Source organism: Corvus brachyrhynchos, unplaced genomic scaffold (genome assembly GCF_000691975.1).
Source record: "Corvus brachyrhynchos isolate BGI_N302 unplaced genomic scaffold, ASM69197v1 scaffold83, whole genome shotgun sequence".
Classification (NCBI taxonomy): domain Eukaryota; kingdom Metazoa; phylum Chordata; class Aves; order Passeriformes; family Corvidae; genus Corvus; species Corvus brachyrhynchos.
Genome location: NW_008238464.1, coordinates 6849375 through 6873216, shown reverse-complemented (window position 1 = coordinate 6873216; position 23842 = coordinate 6849375). Strand labels below are relative to the sequence as shown.

The 23842-nt window shown below is 40.2% G+C and overlaps 1 protein-coding gene across 12 annotated transcripts in view; it reads left to right on the top strand.

Annotated features, from left to right (window-relative positions):
- The window catches only part of MCF2L (MCF.2 cell line derived transforming sequence like), a 147700-nt gene that overhangs the window by 52410 nt on the left and 71448 nt on the right, over positions 1-23842 (top strand). The window contains exon 1 of one of the 12 annotated variants that reach the window (XM_017737072.1): positions 17013-17104. The exons of 10 other annotated variants lie outside the window; for them this stretch is intronic. In XM_017737072.1, coding sequence (XP_017592561.1) covers positions 17032-17104 — 73 coding nt within the window. In that variant the 5' untranslated portion in view covers positions 17013-17031. Of the gene's footprint in view, positions 1-17012; positions 17105-17890; positions 17961-23842 lie in introns of those variants that run through there. One more of the 12 variants, XM_017737074.1, reaches the window with a different exon arrangement.

The following is a 23842-nucleotide window of genomic DNA, read 5'->3' as shown; positions in this document are numbered from 1 at the left end:
CCTTTTGGACTGATATGACTTTTCCCACTTTCATGGTAGCAAGGCTCGGCTTTCAGTGGTACTTGCAGACCAAATGTTACACAGAAGGTGGAGCAAAGTTTTAGATTGTGGAAAGGGAGAGGTATTTCAGCCTGGGAACATTTCTGTCCTGTAGCTACACTGGGTGAAATCACAATTTTGGCAGAACGTATTTCCAAAGTAAATGTGCTTGTGATTCTATGAATCCCATGATGTATGCACCTCTCTTCTTGTGACAAAATTGAGCCACTCTGTCCTGTTGTCCCAAGTCTCACAAAGCTTTGTTCTCTCTTCATTAGCATCTCTGGAAATTGCTGAGAGCATGTTTGCTTTGCTGTCACTTCATCCTTTCCCTTCATGTTAAAATATTTATTATAGGATATAGAAACCTTTAACTAAACAATAAATTTCCTACTTCATATATTGATCTTGCATTACCTTATTTGCCTTAATAAGGGAAGCTGGGCTGGCTTCCAGAGTCATCATACTTCATCAAATCCATCTCTGTTTTATTTTCATTTTAACAAAGCGGACTTTATTTACTTACAGCTTGTCGACAGTTGGATCTGTCCTCCTTGGCCTAACTCTCATTGTGCTGTTCTCTGCAGGTGTCTTTTACTCAGGGCAGGCTGTGTTGCCTTTATCCACTCACCCTGGTTGAGCCCTGGCTCTGGTGACACTTGCTCTTTGGAATGCAGATGTATGGGACCAGGTGCCATGTGGCCCCTCCTGCCTGGATAGGCAGGGCCCAGGCTGGTGCAGTGAGTGCTGTGAGAGCATCACATTTTCTGAATCCATCACTGACTGTGTATCTTCTGTGTGCTTCTTCATCTCTGGCTGCAAGCAGGTGGGACAGCAGTTGTGGGTTTGTGCAGGGTTTCAGCCCTGGAAAACTGTGGCTCTGAGCAGTCTTCTCTGGGGACACCCATCTCCCATCACCAGGGGAAGTTTTCCAAGGTGCTGACGTGCTGTGGCCCTTTGTGATGGGCATCCCAGTGTAGCGCTCACAGACCAGGCTTTGAGATCCTCCCTCTTCTCACTTTCTCTAAACAAATGGGAACAGTAGGTCAGCTTGAACTGAGAGCTGTAGAACAAGTCTGGCAAGTGGAGACGCCAGAGACATCTGTCTTCAGTCTGTGCTGTGCGTGGTATGGATGGGCAGCATCTTTGGAGGCATCCTGTAGTCTGCATCTTTTCACTCTGGATTCAGGTTGGTTTTCTGACAAAGATGACTGAAGCTCTAGGCCAGTGTGCTTTTGTGTGTAGTTCTAGGCATGTGATGAATGGGTGGCTGAGGAGAGTGGAGACTGACTGTGTCACAGGGTCCTTCCAATCCAAAGAAATTCTGTGAAAAGGTACAGTGAGCAGCACTGTAATGTGGGTGTCTCATACTAATAGATTTTTGTAGTGAGTCAGACAGAGCTTGGTTAATCCATAACCTGAATAATCCACCACAAAGAGTGAAGAAGAGTCTAGAGGAAGAGCACTTTGCATCACCTGTGTCAGCCAAGGGGATGCAGATGTGGTACATCTTTTCCTGAAGCTGTATCAGTGTTTCTGTTGGATATTGGGCATTCTCGTAAGGGGAGAGGGAGTTAGCTTATGGGCAGGCTAGCAAAATGTGTGGATATAGGAAATGTCAGACTGAACACACAACAAACAATAGCAGAAATATTTATGTACCTGAAGGCTTCAGTGTAGCCAAAGCCTGCCTGGAGCCTGTGCAAACACTGACATTTCTGGTCAGTGTTAAAGTCTGCCACAACAACTTTATTACTATTAGTCCCCACACTAGATAGATCGAGGTGTGTAATGCTGTGTTCACTGTTTGCTGCATTCACACATTAGTTTGCTGGCTGTATAAAGGTGTTGAAAAGGGATTCATTTGAGATTTTAGGCTTCTGTGATTGCAACTTTGATTGACCTGTCCTGCTTGAAATGCTCTTGCACTTTTTTGATCAGAAAGATGGAGAAGAGAGTTAGGTGTGAATCCATAGCAGAGGTGATAAACTGTACTTGTGAGTGAGCAGTTCAATATGACTGGTTCCAGATAGCATTGTGAATATCTGCCTGAAAAACAGTTTTGCTTTGCCTTGTTAAAGCCTAACATGAACAAAAATATGCTGAGGGCTTATGCTTATATATACTGTATCAGGCACTGGGTATATCAGCAGTCTGTAAATATTCAGGGTGGGGTCATGAGGGGAGAACACTATAATTAAAGAGATAATTACAAGAACAATTACATTAGTGGAGGAAAATATATTTGTAAAGTCGTCTTGTGCCACCTGTTGTATTTATGGAACAAAGTTCAGGTAATACAAAAGCTCTTGCCTTCTCAGGGCAGTTTGTTCTGAGCAGAGGAAGGGAAAAGTGGACCTCTTTCTTCTCTGATGATGAATCAGAGAGGAATTTCAGTAGCAGAAATGAAGAGTTATTATTTTTTCTCAGAATGGTGTTCATGGCTGGACTTTGTAGCACAGGGTAAGTTGGCTTAACTTACATTAACTCCTAGATCTTGTAAATGTAAACAGACCTATGTAGTCTGCTAAGTCAGGGGTGTGTAAGGTGTGTGGCTTGCAGCTGTGCTCCTGGGAGCATTTTAAACATGGTTTATATGTGCCAAAAACCCCATGTATTTCAAGAGTCTTAATATAAATTTTGCTAGCCCATTGATTCTTGAAAATGCACACTGTTCATAGAAAACACATCATTGGAGAGTCTGAGTGGTAAATGGTAGTATTTGGCTTTTATTTTAAAACCCTTTTTCCAAAGGAAGTAAAACATTAGGTATTTTAAGATTTAAATTTTCATATAAGTTTTTTATAGACTTTTTTTTTTCAGATAGCATTCCCCAAACTTATTACCATTTAATATCTGTGATGTACTGAAGTGATTTATTTGGCTCAGGAAAGTTACTTTGTGAAAAGTGAGCGCATCAGCAAAACCAGTGACAGCTGACATCCTTCTGAAGACAGAAAAGGTCCAAAGCAGTACGTCTATCAAAAGTGAACTGTTTCTTCCCTGAAATCATTTTCAGAGCATCATCATACAATTTAATAGGGATGTGTTCAGTATATGTTTTCTGATAAAGAGGTTATTACTATTCAGATACCAATTCAGCAACACTGGCAAATGTTTTTCTTCCTTCATTTAAATGTCTGTATTGACCTGTCCTATAAATCTAAGGGAACTTAGCTTCTTTTTTTCAAGCACTTCTTTCTGCCTTTTTTTTTTTAATTTTAAAATCTCTATTCTTTGTGTTAAAAAGTAAAAGTGAAGGAAATGCATGATTTGAGAAGTGTATCTTACAATCACATTAAGATGTATGCTGTGATAGAAAGTAGAAATATCTAAAAAGGATGACATTTTCAGCAGATTTGTGAGATTGGTCCTACTCAAGATTCCTGAAATTGCTTATTATGTCCTATTTTTTTGTGTTTAGAAAGTGATTTGAATAAAATTAGAACATTCTGAATTACACTGTTGTAAAAGTTACTATTTTCAAATTTTTAGTGGCTTAATTCAGAGGAAAGAATGTTACTTCTCCAGCTGTGTGCATAATAAGAAAGGAATACGTTCTTGGATACTGCTATACAGACCACCACTTTTATGTTCCTGGATGGATGATGATTCTTCCAAGAAAACAAAGACTTTCAAGAGTGTCTCTAATGAGCGAGAGACACATACACAAAATTAGGGGCAATACCAGACCATGCCTCTAGACTCCTCTTCCATAGATCCACACTGACTGAACTCCATGAGCCTGTTCACTTGTCCCTTGGACCTCTTCAGCCTCTCTTTTTCCCTGTTTGCTAAGATTTAAGCTGTCTTTGGGTTTTCTTACAGGGAACAGACCTTTTCTAAAGGTTGTTGTTGTGTGATATAAAGGGTTGTGGATGTGAATGGAGGAAAAAAAATGTGCAAAATAGTTCTGTTACTTCAATACATGTAAAATGAATCCTCAGAAAACAAAATCTGACTGTGCCTTTGACTCTTGAAATGGGGAAAAAATGTCTTCCTGACCATTAGTGCTATTTGAAAAACCCATTTAATTAGAGGCAGTAGCTATATACGACATTATACCATAATAGGCAGTGAGCAAGTAAGAATTTATATTTTTTTCTGCTTTCATGGCCACTGAAGAACATATGAAAAAAAAGAAAATAGTGAAAAAAAGAACTTAGGAGTCACCCTGATCAATAATCTGAGAGACTTTGCTTCAATAATTTAGAGTAAAATGACTCACTTTTCATACACTTTTGCTTTTCCATGTGGAGAATTGTCAACAAGTAGATATTTACTCTCTGGGCAGAACCAGTCCTGGAGCCAGGATGTAGCTTTATTTACTCCCTTTATCTTCTTCATTGTTCTTCCAAGAAGTTGCCAATGTCATGTGCTGTTGCAATCTCTTTAGTTCTACTGAAGTCTTGCTTAATAGGGCGGTTTGCACTACTTCCTCTTACTGTGTATGCTTACAGTGTTTAACGAAATCCCACATGATCTTCAAATTAACCTCAGAGGTTAAGCCTACCTGAAAAGGTCGAACACACATGGCCTCATGCAACCTAAGCCAAGAGGATCAAAGTTTATTGTAAGATTTCCAGAACTTCCTGACTGAAGCTAGCGGTTGTATTTACTTATTTATCTTACTTTGGAGCTACCACGTCTTCTTCCAAAGCAGGAAGCAGAGTTCAGTGCAACTTTTATGTGTTTCATTTCTTGCTCAGTGATCTAAAAAACACCCCAAAAAACCACCCTATTTTAGTCAGCGTTAATCCAACATCACACATAGTTTGTTTCTTGCACTTGGACTCAAGTATGGCATAAAACCTTCTGCAGTCTTATTGGTTTTTGCTTTTTTCTGAAAGTAATGGCCAAGGGCTGCTGACAGCTCTAGTTTTCACATATACTTACTCTTCATTAGTATCTGTCAGTGTCTTCGGTGTCATTGACTGTGAGTTTGTCAACTTGCACACAATTCTAGGTGAGGGACCAGGCTGTTGAGTAAGTTCATTCTTTCCTTTTGGAGTGAGGCCAAAGAACTAACTGAAGGACCTGGGAGTCTTCTGTAGGGGCTGCTTCTCCCTTCTTACCCCCAGGTGGAAAAAATGGGAGATTTTTCCACCTGCACTGTCGACAGCATGCAGTGAATCTCAGCCTTGTCTAATTATTTTAATCTGTCTTACCCTTCTTTGTAATTTCAAAGTTTCTAGTCAACTCTGGAACTTTTTAAATAGAGGTCACAAAAAAGTGAGTCCAGGGACCAAGTCAGAAGAAGATCCTGAAGGGCTCAGTGCGAATGGCTTGCAGTTGTCTTTTAGTAAGGAGATTTGTCTACTTACCAAAACATAGCAGTTGGTGGGGCAGCTGGGAGAGAGTGAAGCTGTAATTTCAGGTGTGAGTGGTTAGTACGCTTTTAAAAATCGTGTCCAGTACAATTCTCATGACAATTTATCTTAGAGTTGTCCTGGATTACAACAGCTCTTGTGATGTGTGAATTACTCACAGTAGTCTAAATCTGGACAGGGCTATATTCTGAGAACCACTTGGAGTTTCAGATGCACAAGCTTAACATAGTTGCTTAGTTGTGTTAGTGATGAGGAGTTCTCTGAATGATTCCCTCTTTTGATTTATCTCTCTGACAAATCACTTTAGAAGTCTCTACAGTATGTGACATACAGTTTATATGACTCTGTGTCAGAGAGCTAATGGAAGAACTCATTTATCTGTGTCTTTTGGCTTTCGGGGAAGGAGCTACCTGCTTTTCAGGCTTTCATTTAAAGGAAAGATGCAATATATATTGCCTTCATTTTCGTCTTCTAGGTGAAAGATTACTTTTCATGAAACATGAGTAATTTGTTTCATGCAGTGAGTCTGTGGAGCAGAATACTCTGTAATTCCTAAGACATAATGATTAAAAAATAAACATTTTCTCTGCTTTAGCCAAACACATAATCCATCGTTGGTGGATTCCAAAGGTGTATATGAGAAAGCAGATAGGGATCAACACATCAGTTGTTTTTAAAGAGAGGTAGTATGTGAAATGAAGAATTCAAGTTGTTGCCTCTATCCTCTTACATTAGAGAAACCTTACTTTTCTAATACTGTTTGTTATAGCTGCATTTTTGAAACAGAAACTCATAACGTATCCTTCTGGAGAGAACACAGCTCTCCTTCTTTTCTCCCTTCAAACTCTATAGCTTCTACCATCTAAATCTCCAGTAGTGTCTTCAGATATTTAAACTTGACTGTGCATGTGGGGCACAGGTAATGATTTGTGTCATCTACCATGATGGCTATCAAAGACTGTTTAAGGACTTCAGGTGCAAGTACAGGTGGTGCCTACTACTTTCAGTGTAAACTTTTCCCCTTTTGGTTGATAGCATTTGACCTTGGTTCCTCCTCTGATTTTTTTCTGACTTCCAGCTATTGAAAATGATGTTCTTTGTCTGCAAGGTAAGTTGTAATAATAATTTTTTCAGATGTTGTCACTTGCCTTCAGAGAGTTATTTTAGGGCTCAATTCTTTGGAAAAAAATTTCAAGGTTCCTAGTTTTTTGGGGTGTTTTAGGCTGGTTAGCATGCTCCCAAGTATGAGTAACATGCACCTCCAGTTCAGCACAAAACCAATCTCTGTTGCCACATTCACTGAAAGCATTAAAGGAGGTTTGCTGGTATCTACCTTTAATATTAAAGCCTAAAAACATAAGAACTGTCTTAGTGGCTCCCAATAAAGCCTGTTTCTTTGCCTTTGCCAAAAGAAGGACTTGGAGGTTTGGCCCAGCCCTTGACCTTTGAAATTTCTTTCCATATTCAGTTGTCTAAAAACAGATTAGACTGGATGCAGAGAACTTGAGTTGTGTTGGAAAAATTTGAAATGAACCTTCAGGTTTTGAGGTGTCAGGAGGTTGTTTTGGGGATCATGTGCTTGGACTCAGGTAACAGCTTTCTCCCTGAAGATGGCTAAACCACTATTTGGCAGTGTTTAATCCCTAAACAGCTGGAATTTTTCTGGGGGTTTGAGGATAAAGATCTTACAGTCACAAGAGTTATGGATCCTCCACCCAGTGTTTTCCACTTTGGCATGCTTCCAGTGTAAAAAAGAGAAAAGGTATTCCCAAGCTCATCTTATCAGATGGGGTTTCAGCCATTTGCCCAGTTTCAGGTCATCTCAGTTTATCCCCTTCAGCACTACAAAATAACCCAGCATATTTTTTGGGAACAAGGAGTCATAAACAGAGTAATAACAACTGTTTTCCACATTAGTTTGCTTCCTTCTCTCGGTTACAAAACCCTATTATTATTACTGTTTACATTTAAACAATGAGAATGCTCTGTCCCTTCTCCCTGTCCCAGCACATGCCAACCTCGAACCCTTGTGGTCCACAGGATTTTTGTGGATGCTCTATAGCATAGTCATGGTAGCGTGCTGCTGCCCTGAAGTCTCCTCTGCAAACAATGGGCTTGTTCACTCTTGAATAGTTTAAATTTTTTAAAACAATTTCCTCTATGTGACCATGTTTATTTTAGAAAGGAAAAAACAGAGGTTGCTCTTGTAACCTGCAAAAGGCATTGGTGCTTCAGGGAGAGAAGACATGTTTTAGAGCACAATACCAACAGTTAAGCAAGTGAGGGGAGGCAATATGGTATAAAACAATAATATAAGCCCAGAGAAAACGTGACAAAGTAGACTTTGGGTTGCAGTTTCCCAAATTGTGGAGTACACCAGAAATATACTGATTAGCTGCCAATCTCTGCTGTTGCATGGGAGGCAGTAACCTCAGTGGAAGTGCTGCCACAGATGAGAACAGGCTTGCAATAGGTCTATTTCTCAGTACTTAGGCTTCAGGAGAAACTTTGGTGGCTGGTTTATAGCACGGTGCTTGATCTAAAGACCTCCTTGCAAGAGGAGTATTTGCACAAGCTCTTTATCAGCCAACTGCTGGTGGCTGCACCTGTGAACCTTTAATACCTGTGAATTCAGCCCAGCAGGGCTGGCTGAAGCTAAATACCACTCAGCTGCCAGGAGGTGCCAGGCAGATATGTGTGGTTTTGGGCAAGCTCATCATAGAGTTGTGAGTCTTTTCCTTTCACTCAGGTACAATGAGAGCTTCTTTCTGCTTGCCTGAAGAAGAAAACATGAAATAAGCTCAATGAAGTCAGGGCTTTTTGTTGTTGGTTTGTGGAGACTAATATACTTATGTGCTGTTACCTGTTTGTAGCTGAGCTGTTGTTTCCTTCTCCAGTTAATAAAATAGGGTTATTAAAAATAAGATGTGCACCATTTTTTTCTCCTTAAGGAACCACATACAAGTAACAGCAGGGACTAGAATATGTGTTATATGTAAGCTGTTTCAAATTTGTTCATAGCACAGGAGAAGGAATTCCATTGAAGAAAAAATCCTGAGCACTGATGGACATTTCCAGAGTCTCAGAATGGGGAAAAAAATGGAATATTTGAGGGCCCCTTACACCTAAATGCTCTGAAGTGTGTACAAGATATTTCTTACAGAAAATTTCAATTTCTTTCCCTGAAACTTCCCTCAAAAGTGTGGTTCAGCAAATAAATCCTTGTTGGGAAGTGAGGGTACTCTTAATACTCTTTAATATTACTTTGCTGTTGTTCTGTTTGTCTGAGGAGTATATTTGGTTCTTTGCTGATCTTTCTAATTGGGTGGGTGTCTGCATTTGTTATCCTTGGTACTGCGCATTTGGTGTGCTAGAAAGGTGTTTGTGAGTGTTCAGCATTGGCTGAGCTGCTGTAGTGTGGGGATGAAAACAGCAGCAGTTACAGGATGTGCTGTGTTTGAGTATAGGGAGAGGGAGGCTTTTGGCAACAGACATAAAATCTGTCATGTTAAAAAGACGCTCTTAAATACTTCAAAGGTGGGCTGTAGGATGAGACCTGAACTGAAGAGGCCTCATTTGCTGCTACCATAGTGCAGGGAACTACAAAGAGTGCCCTCACCTTTGATCCACTTGCCTTGTGCTTTTTCGCTTAGTGCAAATACAGGGGTAAGAGCTCAGTTCAAATTATGTTGAACTAATCAGGTACGCACTTGGTAAGGCAGGAGTTGGTGGAAAATAAATGCATTTTTTTGCAGAGGCAACAAGAGGAAGAGCAGAAAGAATGGCTGGGACTTGTGCCTCTGTTGTCTCTTGTGAGATTCGTGGGCATTAGTTCAGCTGCTGCATGTGTCAGAACAGGTGGAATTTGCTCTTTGGCCTTTGTTTCATCTTTCTTTACATCTTCATTCTCCTTATGGAAAGGAGAGGAAACACAAAACTGTTTCAAAAGCCTTTTGGGGTTGCGGCATCTTCCCAGAACTGCAGATGGCGGGGACCCCAGAAGCATTGTTTTCTGTTAATTGCAACATCCTAATTGGTGGGGGTTAGGAGGTTGATGTGGTGGGCTGCCAAGTTTATATAGTTATTTTCTATAAGTTTGCATAATTACATCTCTTACATGGCTGGTGCATCTCTTTCTGTTATTGCTCATCTCAGAACAGTGTGAAGGTTTTTGAGGTGTGCTGAAAAATCCAGCCTGATGAGAGGCTGAGACTCATAAACCACCCTTGGCAGAGGTGGGGTTTTGTTGTTCCACGCCACAAGCTGGCCTGTGCTGTCACACCTGCAACAAGTGTGCCTAAAGTAAATACAGTAACAGGGCAAGCAGCAGTCTGTAATGTGGAAAATGAAGGTAATGCTGCTGTTAAAAAGCTTGTTCTCCATACTGCTTTCCTGAATGGGCCAGGAAGCATCCCAGGAAACTGGAAAAGAAGGAAAAAATCTGTTGCCTTAGGTTGATTAAAATCGCAGGGACTGGCTGCTTTTTCAATCAGGTAAGGGCATGGGCTTCCTGTTTGGCTCCCGGAGACTGGAAACAGGACACAGTTACAGCTGCTGTGCTGCAGTTGTTTATGGATGTTACAACAGCTCTTTGCAGGGTTAGATTTTCTTAACCTGTTTTGTAGAAGTGGCTCATTAAAGCTATCACTGCCTTTTAAAATGACATATTAATATTTTCTTTTAAATCCTGCGTATACAAAATAAAAAGGTCAGGTGTGATTTTATGCCACGTCTTTCCACAGAAAGCGACTCGTGAGCTTTATCTCTTTTCCACTGACTAAATTTAATCAAGAATATCATGCTGCTAAGCACAAGGGGTAAGGTATTTTGTTCTCTCATTGTAGTGAGACTTATTTTCTTTAAAGGAAGTGAATTTCTCTTGAGAACCTAAAGCAATTCTCCTGGCTGGCTCTCCAGAAGTAGCCAATCTGTTTTCTACTTCTTTCCTTTTTGATCAGTGGAAAATGATCTTGTCTTTTGCTGGTATTAAGTACCTTCTTGTCTTGAGGAAACTGTGGAGCCTGTTGAAGCCCAGGAGGGTGAAAGAATTGGCAAAGGGAGAAATTGAGATACTATTTTGGAAACATTTAAGTGGGGGGAATGGTAACCTTTGAGGATTGCTCAGTGCGTTTGCTTGCATTTTTTTCACACTTTTCCCATGTGTGGGGACTTAGTGGGTTGCACAGCCACAGACAGCTTGCTGCAGTATGCATGCCTAGGCCACAAAAATTCCAAATCATGAGTCAAAATCAAAACTTGATAAGTAAGAAGACAGTGGCATTTTTATCCTATCGGTTATGTAGGTTTTACCATTTTCAAGTGTGATCTCACAACAAAGTGAGTCAGATTTATACAGTGTGAGAAGGACTTCAGGTTGATGGCCAGTTCTGAAGAATTTTCCTTAAATTTGCCAATCTAAGATGACAAGTAATGATATGATCTCATAATCAGATTTTTTAAATTCCATTTGAAGCTATGAGTAATCCTTTAGTACTGAAATATCATAACTAACTTGTCCAAACCCACCCCAACTGATTATTTTAGAGATGTGATGGAATGAACATTTTTTTAGCTGGTAATTTTGCTTCAGATCAAAAGCACATCTCTCTTCTCCCTGTCCTCTTTGCTCTTCATGGATTTTTGGGAATGATGATTTCTGCAAATTTTCTTTTACTCTCCTTCCTTTTCAATAAATAGTTTTGTAGCCTTTATCTGTGTTTGTCAGTATTACAGGAGCATATGATATTTTTTTTGGAACCAGTTCTCCCACAGCTTTTGACCTGAAAGTTTTCTGCTTCTTGAGTATCTTGTTCATCTAGGGAAAAAAAAAGATTCTGTGTACTTTAGGAGTCATAAAAAGGGTTTCCTATTGCTGACAAAGTTTTATTTTATACTTGGGCTATAAATACAGTTGCAATTGTGGCACAACACTTCATTGGTTGTAGTGGTCTCTGTTGGTTTTCCTTGCTTGCTGAATTAATATTCTTACTAACATATATGTTTCAAAATACGTAATAACCTGGTTTTCCTTTCCTGATTTCAATTCCTGTGCTGCTTTCATCATGTGTTCTGTTGTTACTACTCACTGTTGAGTTCTCCTTTCTGCTGCCACTAAACTCCACATCCATTTTTTTCCCTCCTTCCCTTGTTCTTTTAATCCCACTGCTGGTATAAAAATGGATCTCATTGTCTTGATTTTTCCAAATTTTAGTCCTACCTTCTACCCAAGCTCAGTAATGATTTGGTTTCCACCTTTAATTACAGTTTTCAGTTGTCATCAGACTGCAATCCCCTACCTCTGAATTTTGAACACCACTGCAGAAACCTTGAGCCCCAAGCCAGAAGTCCTCTTTCCTCACAACAGTGCAGTCTGAATAGCAGTATCTCTGTGCAGGCACTGCTGTTCTGAGTACTGCTGCTGTTTGTGAAGTTAAAATGGTCACATCCATTTCTTTGCTGGCTTTCCAGCTGTGGACAGAGGGAACTGTCACTAAATACTGCAGGATAAAGTGTCTTACTACTGACTCCTGTGTGATTAAACTAATCCTGAAAAAAAGTCCAGTTTTTGTGTCTCTCTGAAATAAGAAACCTTGGTAAGCCCTGCAGCACAGCCAAGGAGAGACCTATGATTAAAGACTTGTGGGGGAGCTTGTGAAGAAAGGACATGTAAATAAAAAAGTATAAACTGATTAAAATACAGTTCACAGAACACCAGAAAGATGTAATTTTCAGATTAGAAATTGAAACAGATGTGTGATAACTGCATTCAGTGACCAGGCTTCTGTCATGGTTTTGGGGAAAGCCCCTAAGAGTAGTCATGAGGCCAGAGAAGTACCATCCTTGATAGGGTGTTAGTCTGCCTTAAAAAATTACTGACATGTTCTTTTGCCTTTTGTCTTACTTCTTTGATACCTGGTGTGAGGGATGTGTAATCTTCAAACCTTTGAAGTTTATTATTGTCTTACAGTGCAAAGTGTTCTTTTAAGATGTAATTTCTCAGCAGCTTTCCTTATGTTTTTTCCAGACATCATATTTTTGAAAGATAGTACAGGGTTCAGCCTTTTAATTGAACAGCATCCTTTTCTTTTAAGTGCTCCAGCACCTATTTGTATTTACCAGCATGCTCATTTTCAATGGAAAGAGTATATTTCTTCATGGATGGAAGCCTTAATTGGGTTTTTTTGTTATTGTTTTCTGGCCATGATTTTTGATTGGTTATACTTGCTTAAATTTAAGTTTGGATATCATGTAGGGACTTTTTTTTGATAACTTCACATCCAAGCTGAAAATTGCCTAAGCAGTTTCCAATTGGGTTAGTTTTGTTGCTGTGCGAAGATTTAACAAGCTGCTTAGTATAATGGATTTATGCAAACATATATGTTTGTGTGTGTGTATAACAGGTGTGTAAACTAATTTTAATCCTTGGGATCTTTTGATGTAAACCAGACAGAATTGTAAATTTTGAATGCTTGATGACTTCAAAAAGAATGAAACCTCTTTTGCATTTATTATTTAAAGAAAACAACAAGAAAGATTAGAAGAAGAAAATGGATGGAGCTTTTAAATAGTCTAGTATGCTAAACTAGAAGCCAACAGATTATGCATCAAATTGCTCCATGTCTTCAAAACTCCACAAATTTATAAATTCTGCAGTTACAGGTGTGAGTTAGGCATATTTTGCCAGGGGCTTTTTTTTGAGAGAGAGTATTCATTTGCATTATAGTAACAATGATCCTATGAAGATAGCTTTTGTGCTTGTACTGAATGCCACAAAGTGCCACATCACTTTATTGGTGTGCTTTTTGTTAAGTACAGCAACCCTGAAGGAAAAATATGCTCAATAATTATATTTTAGTGTTGAACTTGCCAGACTTTAATATCTTTTGCCACAAACATTACCACCCTCATACTTCACACTTGCACATGCTTTATAAAGCAGGTACAGTATCTTGTGTATTTAAGCCATAGTCATAGCTTCCTTCTCTGGGTTTCATAAAACTAAGATAACCCAGTCTTTAACCTCAATCGACTTTGCATCCATCCTTTAACAGCTTTTCCCACAATGTTTTCCTCCGTTCTGCAGGCTGGCACCTGTCACTCACGTCCCATGCTGAGGTGGGAGGGAGAACTTAACCTGAGTGCAGAGCTTGAGTTGAGCTGAAATTAATTTCTTTGCGTTTATAAATACATACACTTGTGCTCACCAAGATTTTCTCAGGAGGGCTCTTGCTTCTTTGTGTTTTAATAGAGCTTAAATTTGCCCTAAAGTCTAGCTAACATGCATGCCCACATAGCACAGTTTTCCTCTATGGTTCTATTTTAAGCTGGATCATGAAGGCCAGGGAAAGGTTTTGTGCTTCAGTGCTTTTGCTCTTTCTTTCTGCTCTTCTCTGAAATGCACAGCAAGGAATTCAGGTATTATAACCATGGAGCAAACATTTTCCCCACGCACACAGTCCAAAATAGAGTGCCAACACAAAAAGCCATTTGGTTACTGGCTGGAACAATCTTTTAACACAGAAGAGTGCTTTATAGGAGCCTGTATTATCATCAGCCCAGCTTTCTGTGCAGAATGGAACTTCTAGGGAAAAAATCATCTTTGCCTGAACACCTTTTAACCAGGCATCTGAGACCAAGTTCCATAGAGACACTCTGTGGGCTTCTGTCCCTCCAGCAGAGTGGGGGGCAGGTTCCAAGGCTCCTCCATAGCAAACACTGAGCTCTCTGTATGTACTATTTCTTCATGTGTGTTGCTAAGTCTAAAGACACTGGTCCCTAAAAGTGGGAGGTGAAGATGTGCCTGGCTGGTCAAGATTGAAGGATAACAGGGTTGAAACATACAGTGCTTTATTTTGGTGCTCTTGGCCACAGACATTACATCTTGATTGATCTGGAAAAAATCTCATCCCTGGAAGTGTTCAGGACCAGGTTGGATGGAGCTCTGAATGACCTAGTTGAAATGTGTCCCACAGCAGAGGGATTGATCTTTTAGGTCCCTTCCAACCCAGGCTGTTTCATGATTCTAAAATATATGTAACTGTGGGGTTTGGAGATTTAAGGCTAGGAAGGAGTAATCTAGATGGGAGCCTGGAGGATGACTGTTCATGTATCTATTGTGCTAATCCAAGAAATTAAATTGTTTTTAAACCAGTACTAGGTTTTCACCTGAATGAATGGTTTCACTGTGTTCTCTGCTGTGAAATCTGAAGGCAGAAGCCTGTTAAAATGTGGTCATCCACATTACATACAACATGAAGGGGCTCTGGAGCTGTTAGTATTGATTAATACAAAGATTTGTAGTTCCTCTCTGTCTTGACAATGAGAAAAAACACAGCCAACATGTTATAGGTCATTCTTTTTCCTCTTTTACATTAATGGAGGGGTTTTTTGGTTTTGTTTTTCTTTCTTCTTAAGGAAGTAGCCAGCTTGCCAAAGTATCAGGTTCCTGGATCTTATTGTGTGGATCTAAGTGGGAGTAATACCTATCTGGAGAAGGGTGTAGCTCCTCTTTTGCTTGGTTTTAATATCTGAAGAAAGGCTATAAAACTTCCTCTCCCTCTCTATGGATGTTTGGAAGGTGTTCCTATGTCTGCTTTATCATCATTTGTTATCAACCAGATAATAAGGGTTACATTTCCTGCATGCTGTGCTGCAGGTGACACCAAGCCCATGCCACTACTAACAGAAGTATCTTGTCAGCCAAGCATATTGCAGAGGATTCTCTCTGCCCACTGTTTGATACCAGCTTGGTGCTGTTAAATAAGAAGCTAATATCAGTGTGCATACTTGCATAAGGTATCTGAGACTCTTCTTCCTGGAGCTGTGCTGTAGTGCAAGAGCCAGAAATAAAAGTGCTGTGAATTGTGATCTTTGTCTGAGGAGTACAAGTCATGATACTGATCTAGGAGCGCTCTCCACCCCGCGGGTTAGGTGGCAGTCCTAGAAAGGAGGGAGTTTGGGCTTAGAGCCAAGATGTAGATCCTGTGTCTGACAGTGCAACAAATGCTGTTACCTGATCTAAGAGAGGTCACCTGCTCCATCTCAGCTTTCCCATGTGAGAGTATTTACATGACTTGTGGGAGTGCTGTGAAGACTCATTCACTAATTTTTAACTCTCTGCACAATCCAATATACTAATGACTCACAAAATACTGAACAGTTAAGTAAAATACTTCTAAGGAGTGTAAATTCTTTTAAATCTACCTTTATTTAAAAACATCTGATATTGCTTAGAAAACTCTTGTGTTTTGACAAACTACAAAATGTAATGACCCCCAAAATGAAATAGCAGAATTGAAAATAAATTACTGTGATTATATTCTTCAGGTCACATATTAATGTCATGCACTGAATAGAGCTGCTTATATAGGTGGTAGATTTATTAGAATACATCTGACTGTATGGGATTATCAACAGTTCCTGCCCCATGGTAGATGAATGGTGAGAACACAGATGTGGAGTGCTTCAGAAAATAACCTCTAGTGTGGTCTGTGAGTGACCTGGGTTTGTTTTGGTTTGTTTTTATGGGATTGGTTGATGGCTGGGAGTGCTGAAGCAGAAATGGAGCTTTTTCCCATCTGCAAATGGGATTTTGTGAACAGATGTAACCATCAATTCAAGCTTTTTATCCTTGCTGTCCTCTTTCCTTGACCTCTCTTGTTGGGAGAGGACTCTTATAACACTGTGAAGTGAAGAAAAACAATCCATTTGTTTTCGTATGGCTGTTGCTGTCACTCGTGCTCCTTGGCTCACTCTTTGTATTAGTGAGTCTGAATGGCCGATAACTAATCTCAAGTGTATTAATTAACAGGTAGTCTGTCACTGGGCAATTACTTTAAAGGATCAGGTAAAGCAAGAGAGCTCAGCATTCATGTCTGAAAGATCATATGGAATACTTCTCTTCTAGTTTTTTTGGTCATTTGTTGCCTTATTTTCTGTTGTCTTATTCCTAAGATTTCAATGTATTTCCACTTGCAAAGTCACATCAGTAGAATGTCTTTTTGTCACCTCTTGCTGCTTTGGGTGGGCTCCTTCATAGAGAACAGGTGTTTGATGGATTTGCTACCAAGGAAAACACCCCAGTTCGGTTCCACCAAAGACATGGGGGTGAGAATTTCCTGACAAGTAGGAAAAGCTGACTTTATTTCTGGGGAGCTTTCTAGCCAGAGGTTCATTGAAAAAGGGCATTTGCCCCTTGGGCAGTTAATTTCCCTGTGTGGAGTAGGGGTGGGTGGTAGAAAAAGATGATAATGCTAGATTTACTGTACCATTGTTTGTTAAAACTAGAGCTTTTAAAGGGAGGGTTTTTTGACAAGGCACACTTAGGATTAATTTTTTAATGCATTCTTACTCTGATAATGTTTGAACAGTGCATGCGTTCATATTTAAAGTAAACAGCTTGCATCTAATGCGTGCCAGCGGTTTATGCAGGAAGACAAGAAGTGGTAGCCAGCAGCCAGCAAGCCCTTCGGAGGACCTCTGAGCCTGCTGACAGGCACACTCTTACTCTGCCTGTAATTTAAAGAAAGGCATTATGTCCCCAGTGGCTTGGCTTTGAGTGAAAGATGGAGTTTTGCGCTCTCATTTTGCACTGAGGACGAGCTCACAGATAAATAGGTCACTGTCCGCGGAACTATTTTGCTCTAAATCAATTAGAAGCAACATGACCTTAAGCCTGATCTCCTTGCTCTACAAAGATATTGCCGAATTGTGGCTGCTTCTGAAGAATTGCACAGGTGTGTCTAGTATTTCAAATTTTCTTAGTTTTTTGATTGCAGGTCAGGTAGGAACTTTGCCAGATAATGTTATCCTACTGAGGAAAACGGGATGCGTTTTAGTACAAAGGCAAAAGTTGTATTCTGGTTGTGTGCGTTCATGTATAAATACAATTTATTGGTGGGGGTATGTGTGTTCTGTCCTTGTGTAAATTTGCAGTGTATCATTTTATTTGCAGATGTATCTCTCAGTACACCAGATGTATCCAGAAAATCTATTCCTGTATTTTACATGGAAGGTACTTTGCTCAGGATTCATTCATGCCGTGATTACGGTGATCAGAACAGCTGCTAAAGCTTACAAGGAGAATTTGCTGTTGCAGAGAGCTGTCCTGCTGTTTCTGGTTTACAGTGCGTTTTAATTTCAATTCATTGCATTTTGAATATCAGATACATAATTTCTCCTGATCCCTACTGGAGGTAGAGAAAAAGCAATGTTTCTTTCACAGGACACAATTTGGCATCCCCTAGTTGTTAATATAGGGGGATTAATCTAAAATGAATTATTTCTTTAATTCCTTCAGTCAGAGCTTTCTATAGAAATGTTGTTTCTGTTAAGATATAATGAAATAGTAGAGATATTATTTGCTGTTAATAGTGCAGCTACAGTCCATTGAAAAATGAAAGCATGTTTTGTGGAACAGGAACAAGCAAAAATTGCGTCCTTATTCTGGTGCCTGAATCTACATTCCCAGTTCTGTTTTCTGCTTTTGGTATGCGTGACTATTGCAGAGGAAACAGAGAGCACCGAGCCCATGGACTGGTGTGTAATCTTCCAATACTGTAGCTTTTGAAATGTCAGATTTAAATAAAACAGGTATGTAAAGGGTGGATCTTCTAACTAAAGGGTGGATCTTCTTACTAATCTTTAATTAGTATTACTAATTATCAACAGTGAGTCTGAGTGCTCTGCTTCTCAAGTAGTGCTTGATGCTACGGGGATAATACTAAAAGGCATGCTGGTTAGGAGGAATGAATGAAAGGTTTAAGAAAGGTGAGGATAACCAGATGGAAAGGGTGGAGGGGTTAATCAGCCTGAGTAACTTTTGTTCTTTATTCGCATCCTCATCTGCATCCCTGAGAGGGGAGGGGTGGATTTAGGAAACAACTGATTATTGTAGGAGACAGTGAATGTAGAACCAGGGAGTGTTTTGTGTCAAATCATGGTGGTGTATATGTAACCATGCCAGGACTACTTGTGTAGACTGCCAAGTTTAAAATAGGGTGTTTTCATTTGTATTTGATTACCCTGAAATAAGTGAGCAGGGCTTTTGTTAGCAACTGCCAAGGCTTGACTCTCATCTGTTTACTCCCACCACTTCTTGTGGGTGTGATCAGTGTGCCAGAGATCGCTCCTTTCTGGAGAGCTGTTGGAACATTCTGCTCAAAGTGGGCAGAAAGGTTGTCCCTTTCCCTGGCACTGTTCTTTCCTCTTCCTCCTGAGCTTTGTATGGAATATTTATTGTACCTACAGTCAGCAGAGACGAGAAAATGTGAGTGAAGGAAATGTCTCAGCAAGGCTGACTGTATTGCACTAAATGATTCTGTAGCTGCCTATGGGAGAGACTAAACTTTGTCCATGTCCTGCCTCAGAACTACCTGAAGTAGTTCATATTCGCAGTGCTTTAGAGAGGCATGGTGGGTTTCATCTTTTACATAGCATTAGACAGTAAGCCACAGTGCTTCAAGAGCTCTTCATCAACAACTCTGTCATCTGTGTGGTAAGGTGGGGCAGCCAGTTGGGTTATGAATTCAGCAACCTCTTCTTTATAAGTAACCTGTAATCGGAGTCCCAAATACTGGGAAGTTTACTAGCAACTGCAAGTAAATGTTTTAGCTGAAAACTAGTACACAGCTCTAAATAAGCCTCTTAGTGAACACTTAGCCTTTCTTTCTCTCTCACACTCACACACATTCCCTTTCAAAACATTAGTTTATAGATGTATAGTTACATGAAAAACTGTACTTGTGTAAGAGTACCATAAAATAATGTATTGTCTGTTAGAAATTATTCTCACCATCTTCCATATTGTTGAAATGATAAAAGTCAAGAAAACCTTACTACCAGGGCCTGCAGTGACAGGACAAGGAGCACCAGTTTTAAATTGAAAGAGGCTAGGCTTGGATTTGGTATACAGAATAATTTTTTTTTTTACAATGAGGATGATGAGACACTGGAACAGATTGCCCAGAGAAGTTGTGGATGCCCCACCCTGGAAGTGTTCAAGGCCAGGTTGGATAGGGCCTTGAGCAACCTGGTCCAGTAGAAGGTGTCCCTGCCTACAACAGTGTGGTTGGAACCAGATGATCCAACCCATTCTGTGCAACTTCACAATTGTTAGCACTGCTATCATTTATTTCCAGAACAGATTCATACAATAAGCAATTAGATTTTACCACTTTGCTGCTTTAGAAAAGTGTTGGGGTTTTGTTTTTTGAAAAGAGTAAAATCACTCATTGTTTAAAATCTTACCTTGCTTCCAAAATAACACAGAAGAATTGAATTCAGTGTAGTAGAATTGCCAGGTGTTGTGGTTTGACACTGGCCCAATGCCAGGCCCCCATGAGAGCTGCTCGCTCACCCTCCCCTGCCACAGTTGGGCAGAGGAGGGAAAACAAAAAAAAGTTAACGAAGGCTTCATAAGTGAGATAAGGACTGGGAGAAACACTTCAAGGTTGAAACAGGCTCAGCTTAAAGTTACAAAGTGAATTTATTACTCACAGAATCAGAGGAGGATAATGAGAAGTAAAATAAGCCCTTTGAACACCTTCCCCCCCAGCCCCTCCCTCCTTCTCACCGACAGCACAGGGAGACAGGGCATGGGGGTTTGGTCAGTCCATCACCACGATTTTCTTCTACTGCTCTGGGTGAGGAGTCCTTCCCCTGTGAGGCTGTGGGCTCCCTCCCACGGGAGACAGTTCTCTGCAAACCTCTCCAACATGAGTCTGCTCTCACAAGCAGCAGCCACACCGCACCTGCTGCAACATGAGTCCCTCCCATGGGCACACAGTCCTCCCAAAACTGCTGCACCGTGGCTCTCTTTCCACGGGGTGCAGTCCTCCAAGGACAGGCTGCTCCAGCCTGGAAGCAGAGGCCCTCTCTCTTCACTGGGTCTTCCACTGGATCACAGCCTCCTCCAGGCATCCACCCGCTCCGGTGTGAGCACCTTCCCCACAGGCTGTGGGTGGATCTCTGCATCCCCCATAGACCCATGGGCTGCAGGGGGACAACCTGCTTCACCATGGTCTGCACCACGGCCTGCAGAGGAATCTTGGCTCCGGCGCCTGGAGCACCTCCTGCCCCTCCTTCTTCACTGACCTTGGTGTCACCATGTTGTTTTCCCTCACATGTTCTCACCTCCTCCTCTTCTCTGACTAGAAGCCAAAACCTTGTGACTTTGTTTCGATTTTCTTCTTAATATGTCATCACAGAGGCATTACCAACCTCTCTCATTGGCCCAGTTTTGGCCAGCAGCATGTCCATCTTCAGAGCCATCAGCCATTGGCTCTGCCGGACATGGTGGGAAGCTTCCAGAAGCTTCCTCACAGAAGCCACCTCTGTGGCCCTCCTGCTACCTAAAACCAGGCCGTGCCAAACTGATACACCAGGTATTCATATTCATACAGCTGGTCCTGGGTGTGTTGACTTTTCAGTTAAAGCTTTGGGGCCTGCTTTGAGATACATATTTTTCTGAAGAGGTGAAAGCAGGTGGTTTTGGTGGAGACAAATCTTTGCTTTCATTTTCTGAAATATGTCCACTTCAGCTTATGTGTTTAAATTGAGTGATTGCATTGTTAATTTTTAAAGCTCACTGAAGATGAGTCCTTTAGCTTGCATGTGGCTCTTCTACTCAGAGCTGATCTTTCAATTTTCTGTATTTGGAAGACTTCCCCTTCTTTGCAAAGCTTTAGTATTTAGAAAGCAAAATTCCTGTAATAATTTTCTCAGAGCATTAAATCTTACTAAAATGCGGTTAGCAAAATCTAATGTTTTTGCTACTCCATAGAGGCTTGCTTGCTAAAGTGCTAAGTGAGACACATCTGGGTCACTTCCCTTCTTATCACTTGAGCCCTTGCTAGGGCAGCATTCTCTGCTGCTCAGTCTTTATCTACTATTTCTTTATTATAAAAAAAACAAAACAAAACAAAAAAAAACCAAAAAAATTTGCCTTTTGCAAAATCTGCTGCTTGTAGGTGACTAAGTACATCTAATACTTTAGAAGTATTTTTATTCTGTACACTCAGCATTATTTGCAGTATTAGGGAGTTAACAATGCTGCAGTTTTGGCAATATTTAAATGTGGTTCCTAGGAGTCTGAAACTATCCTGCAAGAACAGAAAAGGGTTTACCAGCAGGCTTGGCTTCCTTCAGGACATCCTGGAAAGAAGAGCGCAATATTGTTGTTGCAATAGTAAGGGTGTGCCATATGCATGAGGTTCATGTATACATTTGGGTAGTAGGTACACCTACTGTTGCTGCTTTATCTCTAAGGCCTTTTTGTGCTTAATACAAATTTAGGCTATAATATGGCTGTGTGGCATGATTCTAAGTTCCCCTTACTTCTCACTTTGGAAAGGGAGTAATTAATATGACTTGAAATAGCACGAAGAATGTGTCTTTCTCACCAAAACAGTCTAGGTGCACTTAAGCATGTATGAAGCAAAAGCATGGCAACACAGATTACATTCTATAACTGGTAACACTTTGATATTTCTTGCAAAATTGCAACGCACACCCCCCTCACCTTTTGTCTTACTTTAGATTTTCTTCACAAACAAAGAAATACTAGATTTTGGGTTTGATCCCTAGACTGACTTTCTAATTATTACATCATTTTCTTCTGGTTACAGATTAGCTAGTGTTTAGTCTCTCTTGTAAGCCATATCCAGACTTAAAGGTGATCCCTGACAAGCTGTGGACTACGGAATACTGTGTCAAGTAAGTGTGACTGATGAAGCAGAGGAGGAAGAAGCTGTAGTATTTAGCACTCATCATATCCTGTGAATGCATCTATTATACATGAAAGGGAGGGGATTGTATTTCCTCACATGTTTGTGCTTTGAGGTGATGTTATTTTTGCAAAATAAGACAATTAATTTTGTTGCCTTTTACAAAAGGGGAGGTGGAAGAAGAAAGAGAAAAGCAGGCACTACTTTGACATGTATAATAAGCGGTCAAATCCAGTAATTTTAGAGAAGAGTTTGAAAGAAACCAAAATCTTGGTTGGCTCTCAAAGTATGCTTTTGAGCAGGTATTTGATAATTTGACTCAAGAAAATTGGAACTGTTATACCTCTTGGTCATTTTGTGCCAAGCCAACGGCGTTGCATTTGCTGTATACCTTGAAAGTTCATTTTTAAAGGAAGGATCAGTGTTTAATCTCCCTACCTGAAACCAAACCATCATCCTCATAGTTTTGTAGGTAGTCTTGTGCCAAATCTCCAACTCTGTGATCTCAAAGAAGAAAGAGGTGGATATTTTTTTCTTTAATTGTGACTGCAGAAAGTAGAAAATTCCCGAGTAAAGTAGGGGGTTCAGTAGGTTTCTGTATCATACAAAGATGTTGGGTTTTGTTTTTTGTTCTTTAACCCATGACAAGTTCCTGCCTCTTACATTTAAGTTCTGGAATTGTACCCTTTGGGGACTAATTCATGTGTCTTCTTAGTAGTTATGGTGTTCTTCGGGTATGATCAACGAAGCAGAATTATCAAATTTCATTTCAGTGAACTGATTTAAATATTACCAAAATTTAGGAAATATGAGCAGTGCTGCATAAATATAATTTCTGGACTTTGTGAAGCATCTGTCAGGTTTTCTGATGCACTAGACATTTAAAACACCACCCAAACAATAAGTGCCTGTGTCCACTGTGCCTGGGCTTATAATACAGGGAATATTGTTCCTAAGATTTTAAAGTTTCTTTGGCAGTAGCACTTCCAAGTCTTGACTCGACTAGATCCTTACTTAACACTGAAGATGCATCCTAGCCTGTTGGACCACTGGGTACATAGTAGTGCTGTTCTCTGCATATTGTGACAATAGGCCAGACAGTCTTAGAAAATTTACTGAGGGTAGGAATGCTGCAGAAGTGGAGCTTGTATAAAGCATCGTTCTCTTAAAAGAAAAGATATCTCAACTTGAAGTCTGCTTTATGCACCAGGAATTTTGAGAGGAAATAGTCTTTTCTGACTAGGAGAGGAAATGGGAGATAGAGCTTAGCTGTAGTCTGTGAAGCTTTTACAAGTAAAATTCTCATGAAACTATATAATTTAAAATGGTTTTTGGACACTCAATGCCATATAAAGCTGTTTGGAGCACTAGGTTGTTTTATATCTCTTTGTGCCAGCAACTGGGATGCTGGTAGAGGCAAAGAACTTGAATTTCTTCTTGCTTAGGATGTTTTAGCTCACCAGAAACAAACAAGTTGCAAAAGCACTGTTTTGCTCGGGTGATAATTTCCTTCCCAACTACACTTTAACAGAGAACCATATTTTGCATGAAAATATCTGAATTTAATAATTTGCTTTTCCTGGTCCATCATTTTAATGATGGTGTAGTCAAATGAAATTGGAATTAACTCTTCCTAAAGGTATATTTTGAACTGGTGAGGTTTTAAATCTTAGTTTATGAACACTTGCATAAATTCCTGTCATCAGCCCAGCGTGGCTAGAAATAACATGAGGACCTGAAGAGCCTTGT